General features: G+C 45.3%; 1 protein-coding gene across 2 annotated transcripts in view; it reads right to left on the reverse strand.

Moving 5' to 3' along the window:
* LOC119455802 (facilitated trehalose transporter Tret1) overlaps positions 1 to 8024 on the reverse strand; it is a 28069-nt gene extending 20045 nt beyond the window's left edge. The window contains exon 1 of one of the 2 annotated variants that reach the window (XM_037717273.2): positions 7659 to 8024. In XM_037717273.2, coding sequence (XP_037573201.1) covers positions 7659 to 7725 — 67 coding nt within the window. In that variant the 5' untranslated portion in view covers positions 7726 to 8024. Of the gene's footprint in view, positions 1 to 780; positions 855 to 7658 lie in introns of those variants that run through there. The other variant, XM_049669329.1, reaches the window with a different exon arrangement.
* Between the last annotated feature and the right edge of the window lie 2184 nt (positions 8025 to 10208).

A 10208-nucleotide genomic window follows, 5' to 3' on the forward strand; every position in this document is an offset into this window, starting at 1 on the left:
TTAGCTACATGAAGGGAAAGCAAGAGTGACGCTCACAAACGTCAGCCACGAATACAAGCACATTAACAAAGGCTCCACGTGGAGGTCGCCTATAGCGATGAAATAGTACAAGCCAGCAGTGCTTTCGCCTTTACGGATTCTAGCGCACCTGCAACGACGACTGTAGTACCTAAACCAGCTTTCGACTTCAATCAGAACCTTCCCAGACATAAGAAAGAACAGCTAAAAGCCTTGCTCCTGTAATACAAGGACTGCTTCTCCTCTTCGTCAAAAATTTGACAAACCCCTGTCGCGACGCACCGCGACGCCTGCTCCTGCCGTCAAGAGACCGTGGGCGTCCTCCGTGGTGTTGGTTAAGAAGGATGGAGCCCTACGTTTGTGCGTCGATTAACGCCGCCTCAACAAAATCAAGAAGGACGTATACCCTCTCCCACGGATAGACGACACCTTGGACCGACTCTACAACGCAAATTATTTATCGTCGATGGACCTCAAAACCGGCAACCGGCAAATCGAAGTCGACAAGAGGGACCGGGAGAGGGACCGGGAGAGGACTGCCTTAATAACACCAGACGGACTGTTCGAGTTCATGGTCATGCCGTTTGGTCTTTGCTCGGCACCTGCGACTTTTCAATGCGTCATTGATACAGTACTGGCAGGCTTAAAGTGGCGGACTTGCCTCGTCTACTTGGACGACGTCGTTGTGTTTGCCTCAAGCTTTGAAGAACACCTCCGGCGCCTTGAAACAGTTCTTCGAGCAATCAAGGCCTGCGGACTCACGTTGAAGCCAGAAAAGTGCCGCTTCGCAAACGAGGAGCTCTTGTCTTTGGGCCAAGTGATCTGCAAGTCTGGAGTATGCCTTGACTCACAGAAAACTGCGGCAATCGCTGTCGTTCCTCCACCCGCCGACAAGAAGGCAGTTCGGCCGACTAGCATCACGGTGGCGGTGACCAACTGTGTTTATATAATGAAGCGAGGAGAAATGCATGGCGTTTGTGGGTTTATTTTGTGCATTCGGCGCATTGTGCTGCAGCACAATGCGCTACAAAAGATGGTCCAACGGCGAAGATGTGCTGAGTACGGCGATATAGCTGCGGAGAGTTTGATAAGCTGCGCAGCATCTTTTAGTAACAATTAGTGTAAGGCGGATGCCGATCACATGCTCGATCCGGTTGCGATTATATAACTTTACTGATTAGCTTCAACAGATAGTGCGTTAATTATTGTACAATGACTTGATTGTATGTTGTTATAGGGCGCTTGTGCTGCCACCGTCCCCGATTTGGTTTATGGCATAGGGTAACGCATAAAATTAACGACAATGTTAGCGTCGTTAGTGATGTTTCATAACGGGTGCACATGGCTCAGCAAACATTTTATTAGAATGTGCTTGATAGTTATGCTTGTGTAGTATCGGACTGGACAAACTTTATTTGCGTAGTATTTTATATACATATAAGTAGGGACGTTAAGTGTCGCGTGTAGTTAATGCATATAAGCCGGCTCTTGAAAAGCTTTCTTTTTTATTGACCCTGCAGGCGAATTCACAATAAGTGTCATTTGCGTGCTTGTTTTAAATTTATTGATGTCTCATTGCAAACATCGTTGTCTGCAGGGGGGGTACTCTGGACATAATAAAAGCAAAAGAAATTCTGATTCACAGGGAATATAACAGCAGCCTACGGTTCTCAGATGACGTCGTGTTAACAAATTCTGTATATAGCCTCGAAACGGAAGTTTAGAGGATGATTATATGCGGAGAACTAATGTACAGTACTAGGTACGGGCAAAAAAAATCGCCACATGTTCCTAGGATTTGGAAGCAACGAACAGGCACCTTCATCAAAGTAATTATGAAGGTTATAATAAGAAGAAAAGTGTGACCTTAAACAATAAATGCTAGAAAGACGATCATCTCGTTGACGTTAGGAGAAAGTACTAAAACTGTTTATGTCATGTAATGCGTCGAACAGAAAAGCATAAACCTAATTGATGATGATACAAAGTTTGTCGGGTTGATGCCATTTGAAAATTTATGGGTGTAGTGATGGTTTGATTTCAGCAATAGGAAGGTATTTAGAAATGCAGGGGGGAGACCTCTGTCCTGAATTAACTCGATGACGGCAATGAGAAACCTCGTTATGTAAGAAAAAACGGACAATCATGACGACATTAAGGAAGCACGCAGGCAAATATTGTTGATAATAATGCGTAATTTTATAACATTACAGCATTGAACACGTAGTTATCAACGCGGCCATTCGTTTTATTTGAGCATGCAAATCCAGATTCGACGAAGGCAGGGCGGAGTGTTACGAAAGGACATTGACAGTCACATCGGAAAGTGTGCGCTAATCCAATGAAGTGCGCTGTTGACCCACAACCATTCCAGTCACAAAACGTAACACTCATGCACGTGCCCAAGCCCGGTATTTGTCGTCACTGGAGAACAACATTCTCAAGTAGTGCAAGAAGCAAAGACCCCGTACGATATCGTCAGTGCGCATGGCATTACCCTATCTCATGCGCAGTCAACATCCGTCACCTTGAGACGTAAGAAGCCCAAACAAGATTTCGCAGCGACGCACTTGCGTCACCTATACCGAACTCCAAATAGGTTTCTGGAATTTCTCGGCGAGGTAAATCTGTGCCCTTTGGAGGTTCACATGCACCATTCTGGAAGGATCACTCTAAATTATAGGCATGCAATGGGGAATTATAAATTCTAGAGAGGATACGATATTTGCAGGACTAGTTGATGCAAATAGACTGTTACGCATGAAATGATGTTACACAGGAACTACAGAAAAGAAAAAAAAATTGGCCGTGGCTTAACGCAGTTATGCTTGGGTGTGCGTAGCGAGAGGTACAGTTAATCTTATTGTTTAGCTTGGTTCTCTCTACGGTTACCTCTTTATCGTTTAGCTTCCTACGTCTGAGTGTTTAGGTTTGGTTGTTACCTCTCGTTAAGTTATGGTTACATTAAAGACTAGACATTTTTAAAGTGTAACACATTTATTTTGAAAGTCTTCATCTTGTTGTTTCTCAATTGCCACAAAGAGGGCCCGATGGTTGGTGAGGCGGGAGGATAAGGGGTTGTCGTCCAGTGACTTGAACACGTTTCGGGTGCTATCCTCATCTGAATCCACTCGCCTGGCCGCTTCGTACGTACGACGCTTCTCGAGGCGTGCGACTCGTTCTTCCTACGTCTCCTCGGCTCGCTGCCTCCTCCTGGTTTCGTTCCGACGACGAAGCCTGGCTTCTTTCAGTCTTTCCGACTCACTTTCCATATCTGCCGACGAGTCCCACCGAGCCGCCCCTTCTATATATACGATGCAACGCTGGCTCCGCCTCTGTTGTTGCAACGCGGTTTCACCGGCTCCTCCTCTGACGTCATGCCAAATGGCCCTGTTAAATTAACAGATGAGACGAGAAGGGCCCCAATATTTGTCCGAGCCACGGCCGCGAATTTAGCATGAATCACAAGACGGCCGTGGCGTCGGTTGTGGTTCGAAGTGGAGAGTTAGGTGCCGGTGAAGATAAAAAGAAAAAAAATCACCGCCCAAGTACTCCGTACAGATGGTTAACCAGCGAAGCTGAAACGTGCGGCCCCGGTGTTTAGCAGTGCGTCAATTCCGACGCTGTATTGAAGGGTTTCTGAATTATTGGTTACATGTTTGTGTTTCTAGTGCAACGCAAGCGCCAATGACAGGCGGATGCTGCTAAGCACGACGCCGAGCTAACTCGAGATATCGAACGCATGCGACAACGGCGAGCCGAGGAGGCGGCGTTGCGGACAGAGCAGCGTCAACGTGTCATTGGAGGGAACGCGTTGGCCGGGGCCAACGCCCGCTTTCGGCGGGGGTTTTCGAGCGGCACTTTGGCTTCGGCTGTGACGAAACGACCACGTTGAAATTGCGAAGTGGAACGCAAGCGCCATTGGCGGGCGGATGCTGCTAACCACGACGCCGAGCTAACTCGAGATATCGAACGCATGCGTCAACGACGAGCCAAGGAGGCAGCGTTGCGGGCAGAGAACGACGTCACTGCGTCGTGCTCGCATACGACGCAGAGAACGACGTCAATAACGCCGCTGCCAATGCGCGCGCGCTTGGGTGCGACGTAGAGAACGACGTAACTGACGGCGCAGCCAAACCACTGGAATGGGTTCGGACGTCGGTACTAAGTGAAGGAAACACTAAAGGATGGTGGTAGAAGTCATAGTCATGAGCATGACTCAGCAAAAATGACAATGACTCAGCGAAAAAACATTCACACTCAAAAACACTGAAATAGGTTCGGACGTGCGTACTAAGTGACGGAAACACTAAAGGATGGTGGTAGAAGTCATAGTCACGAGTATGACTAAGGCTTTCACCCTAAGGTCTCCTAGGTGTAGCTAAAGGGACTCCTCAGGACTCATGACATGAATGTCATGACATGCGTGTCAGGTAGGTCATGAAAAAGCCGCCTACGTCTTGGTGCTCTCATGGTCGTTTAGTTAACTTGGTAGGCTCCCTGCACACTGCTTCGTATAACATCCATTCCCACAGGGCCTGGGACCTGCCGGATTTTTTAATATAGTGTTTTTTGTGATTTTTGCTGGATACAGGGGTGACGATGCTCATAATGACGTGAGTGCGCCATGCGAGACAGGGAAGTGTGGAAATATTTCTATGGTAGTGTGACCTGCTTAATAAAGCATTTGGTTTATAATACTCTTAATTATGTAGTTTGTAAGATAATACAATCATCACAAAAATAAAAACGGTGTTTAAAGGCCTCTTATATATATAGGCACGCGATATGTGCGAATAGAGTAGCAGGGTGCGTCTGTACGCCCTGCTAAAATAAATGATAAACGCAGAAATAATGTCCTTTTGCAATCGCTCAACCAATGTGAATTGGAATTTGCTTAGTTTAAAAAGAAAAATAAATTGGTCAAATTTAGGAGCCATCGGGACAGCATGTTGCACTTATTATTTAGAGTGTAAAAAATACCTACGAAAGTGTTAGAAAAACTTGTAATTAAATGCTACCTAAAGTGCATACCTCTCAATTCCGCAACGAAAACATCGGAATCGCAATTCCGGAAACATCATCTAATAGAGCGTTTAAAGCGGGGACATTTCCTAAGTAAATTTTCGGTTTATTTAAAATGTTGACTTCGTTCATGCGAATATCACAAAAAAGTATTGTTTTCTTGTTTTATTATCCTGGGCTGGCACGCAGCATAACGACAAAATCAATTTACATTTAGGCATGGATGACCGTTTCATGCAGATAGCACAACCGTGACTAGTTTTAAAGAGGTGTTGTATAATGCGGTGTCATCGGGAATGTACCAGTTTTGTCCGCTATAACTGCTTAACCAGTTGTCATTGAAGGAATTCCGATATCTGTCTAAGTTCGTGGAGCTACAAAGTTTAAAGAGGCGTCTAAAGTATTGTACCTTTCGGTTTCTACATTTCTGAAACGAAATTAAGCAAAAAAGTTGCGCGTATTAGACAATGTCACCCTCGACAGTAGGCTGAAATTCGTTCTTGCTAATGTGGAAAACGTAATTGAAAGTGTCAGTGGCTGCCTAAGCTGAAGAGTTCTGTTTTTCAGTTGTATTTGAATGTTGCTCTTAAGCGTTAACGTATCTGCTTGAGTAGTGTATTAGCAGACGTCATCATGCCAGCTCAAGCTAACAAGAGACGTCTCCCACGTTATATGCATCGAAACAAAATAACCCCCGTTGGATACTGCATGCTCAACTTCAATAAGCGTTAGAAAAACTGTATGACAGTGGCCTCTCATATAAATTTAAGAGGTTACAGGACTGTGTGCCTTAAAACATTCTCTGCGCAGCTGCCAAAACGTGCTTCATGCGTTTTTTAGCCAGCACATTTTGCAGTAAAGGCTGCCAAAATGCGCCATACTTAGAGATGATAGCCTATGGCGCCTAGCATCCATGAAACTACCGTGTTATAGAGCTTTCTTCTCGAAAATTTGTGTGCATGTTTTTTGGCGGTGCTGTCTAATCAGTTTGCTGAATAGCTTAAATGTTCACATTCCGTAGCTGTTTTAGTTCCGGCTTTTTGATAGCAGATTGAGACCTAGACAGCATTCACATACGTGTTTTATTCATAATGGAGCCCTGTTCTTGAATTTTGCTTATTTACACGTTATGCGGGCGTTGTTAACCAATAGAGATCGTCTTACGATCCCAGCTGTCAGTACTTTGAATCACTTAATAACCTGCGCCCTTCAATATACCACTCGGCTTAATGCACTTAGGATAAAATAATTACGCTGCCAGAAATAAGCTTTGCGGTGGACTCTAGAGAAGTCAAGTTGCTTGATTTGATCCGGTAAGTTTGTTTAGAAGAGGGTTGCGCGTCTTTTAAGCATATTGCAACTAGAACAGGTAATGGGAGAACACAAAGACATGCAAGCGAATGTCTTGATAACAGTGCAATATGGCCAGTATACTTATTTTCTGCACATAATGTCTAATGCGCTAAAAAAAAGAATACGGTAATTAAAAATAGAATTTGCTCGCTTTAACGTTTACGGGACGTGGTATACTAAGGGCCGATGTGACTTTTGTCTAGAAAATAATGAAACCAGCTAAGCGGCACCGATGGGGATTTCAATGCGAGAGCACTGTAGTTACACCATTTACCTCCTGTGTTTCAGATGGTATAGTAAACAATAAATGCCAGATTTTTCCCGAGCAATAAAATGTGTACAGTTGTTGCGTTTACAACGGAACGTCCGAGTTCGGGAGCCGAATTTATAATTATCGAATTCTGCGAATAGGAAGACGTTTCGCTTCACCTTGCAAGCGTCGACAACTTCATGTGCAGTGAGATTTTTATTTTCTGCTAAATTTCAAGCTGGTGCTGCTGCTGCGGCTGCTGTCGCCGCTGCCGCCACGGCCAGGTAGGTCCCAGAGGGCTCGCAAGAAAGCTTTGCTTTAAAACAGTCCCGTACATGCTTCAGAAAGCCACAGGGCAAAATAAAAATAAGAGCTATTGGTCAATCGTTGATGTGAATATTCATCTTCATTTTCCTTGGTCTAATTTCGCATAGGAAGGTTCTGTAGAATATTCTGACCGTGTAGAACACGGTCCTTAAAAGTTAAGTTGTCTTGTATGATCAATAAAATGTGTACAGTTGTTGCGTTTACAACGGAACGTCCGAGTTCGGGAGCCGAATTTTTAATTATCGAATTCTGCGATAATTAAAAGTTTGAAGATGAGTTTGAAGCTTGTTTTCTATTCGAATGTTCTTTAAAAATGAGCCCTAGAATACTCCTATATGTGTGTGTCATGCATTGCGAACGTTTCCAGGTCTCCGTAGTTTCTGATTTGTTACGGCGCCTCTATACGTCACTGATGCTGAAAACATTCATTGGTGGTGTTCGTCGTACGGGCGCAGGTCCGGAAGCCAGCCGTGGGGTACCAGAACCAACAACGAAAAAAAAAATAGTTTTTTGTTTGCAAATGACTTGTCAATCGTGGTCAGCTCGCTTCGTCTCTGAACCGTCCAGCTAGCTTGTAGGTCAAGATGTTCTCGGGAGCAAAAGATGTTCCCGAACGCAAGAGATGACGCTGGGTGCGAAAGCCGTTTCATACTCCCTAAAACTAGACAAAATGGTGTAAGCTCACCTTTCTCGAACTGGCAGCTGTGGCCGTCAAGCGCGATAGACGGTCTGCGTTTGTCCTTTAAACCCATCCTCGGGATCCTCGAGGCGAATTTGCAGGGGGTAGGGTAGGAATCCGCGGGAGTGTACCCTTATATCCCCGAGGACCTGACTAAACTAGCCTGCTTTTCTGAAGATCTGAAACAACAACAGCAGAAAAAGAGCAGTGGGGCTATCACTGCTTTTCGCCTGCTGAAACACCTGTTGGTCTCAATCGTAGCCTGCTACGTGCGCGGTGGTCAACTTTTTCCTACGGTAAGACTCAATATGCTGAAGAGGTTCAACGACGGGGTTCTCTTGGGGCTTCGGGCTCGCGTCACCCCGTTTTCCCCTCCCGTTCTATCTTACACTCCAGATTTCCTCCTCTCCCCTTACTGCGTCGTGGCTTACACGCGCTTTAGAGCGGCGGACACAAAAGCCGGGTGTCGACAAGACACGTAGGGCACGGAGCAGTTTTTGAAGTGCATGCCGAGAATAGCCTGAGGAGGTATCTAGCTCCGCTGCGGATTTCCGTTATCCGTTAGAAGACCGATCGTCACGCCGGAGAGAAAGAGCGGAGAAAGAGGGCAGGGAAGCTGGCGCCGATAGGCTCGACGGTGTTGTTCCTGCTCTCCTCTTGCACATGCTGGACGTAGCTGTATATATATGACAACGTGTGGGAGACATGCTTTTCGCAAAGCGGCTCGTTCTGTTGCGTTGTGGCATTGATAAGAAGGCTCACGAATAGGGGTGGGGGGATGGCGCTAGTGATCTCAAGCCACTGACGCTGGCGCACTAATGCGCGCGATGCGTACACCAAGCAGTGCGTCAATAGAAAATTTTAGCGAACAGGAGCCGCTCATTACTGATGGCAGAATATCGACTTCGCGTGTACCTGGAGGTCAGATACAGTATCTGTGCCACCCTACACATTATATATAGTGGTTGGACTAGAGGCGCAGGATGTTTTGTCTTGGAAATGCTGACAACCGACATTTGCGAAGGGAAATTCGAACGCCACTCGCTTATATGATAATGACGCTATTAGGCCTACCTGAATAGCTCCTTTGTGTGAAGATTGAGTTGGCTGCATCTACGTGCCGATAAAACTAAGATTAGCAAGGCTAGCTACATGTACAAACATTTACACTATCGTGGGGCAAACTGCGTGTCGTGGCGTTGAGGGCTGTGATTCTATTTCTGGACAGTTGACAACACTTGAGCTTAGAGACCTACCTCATTCTTAGGCTAAGCTTGCTACATGGAGCAATTTTGAAAGGTCTCCAACCAAATTTGCAACTAAACAATAGTAAGAAACAACATTTCTGCGATTATAAATGTTATGCGCTCCAAGGTAATAAATGATTGGGTAGGAGAACTAGAACTCTCATGCGTCTCCACCGTAAAGACAGTCATCAAGAAAAAAAAAAACATCTCGGCGGGATTTTTTACAGGGGACCAAAATCTCAAAAGGAAGCTCTCTGGAAATTTGCTTCCACTGCGATGTACAGAACGCTGATGAAAAGGCGGAGTGAGGTCCGTATGTATATCTACAATATACGAATGAAATTTCTGTCAAACTTATCACTGCATTACTCGTGGTAAAGTAATGGAAGAGATCAGACGGACATGGCGATCTATACTTCGTATTTGTGGATTTGGCATCGGAGTGCCTAGCTCGAACAAATCAGAATTCTAACTAGCTTGACATCTAAATTGACACTCAGCACTGTCACTTCCCCTTGCCTATAAGTACGGGCTTTTCTACCACTGTTCTCGGCCATGATTCTTAAACATGCAGCTGGACCTTGAATGTTTTCATACCAAGTGTGGTATTATACAAATCAGATCGAGAAATAAAGCCAGCGTAGAGGTCTGAACGCTAGAGCGCCAAAGCTAAGGCTCAGAAAATCGTGTAAGTTTTGAAAGGATAAGTGTGAAGAGCAGTGCTATCATGCCCTAACGTGCCCTATTATCTGCAAAGTTGTCGAATGTCGGAAACCTCAATTTCAAGACGCGAGACGTATTGCGAGTAAACTTCCGTTTAATTTGTTTGGGAAGCCTCGCAGTACTGCCGACATGCGCTGCATCATTGGCAAGTCTTTTCCGTCTGTGCAACGTGCGAAGCAGCTGTTGTCGTCAATGTGTGTGGATGTGGTGTCTGTTGGGTGCTGCTTGTAATTTGGTGTCTCGCGTAGATCTTTGCTTAGCGTAACAGCCAAGCACAAAATAATTGCTGTGGCTACAACAAGCACACGACGTTCAAACATTCATGCATTCTGAGCATTTAATTCCGGTCAGACTCCCTTAACTACATTTGTTTTGAGAAAAATGAACAGTGGAAGTGCGAAGTTTATTGTAGCCGTGCCTACAGAATACCTATTCACTTAGACATTTTCAGGGACCCAAGAAAAACGGGGACCCCCCAACCATGCCCCATTCAGAAAATTGGGGTGTACATTGAAAGTTGCAAGGGGCCGTCTATATGGAACTTTTTACCACAGTAATTTTTCGAATTGGTTCATTGTTAGAGGAG

Source organism: Dermacentor silvarum, chromosome 6, assembly GCF_013339745.2.
Source record: "Dermacentor silvarum isolate Dsil-2018 chromosome 6, BIME_Dsil_1.4, whole genome shotgun sequence".
Lineage (NCBI taxonomy): Eukaryota > Metazoa > Arthropoda > Arachnida > Ixodida > Ixodidae > Dermacentor > Dermacentor silvarum.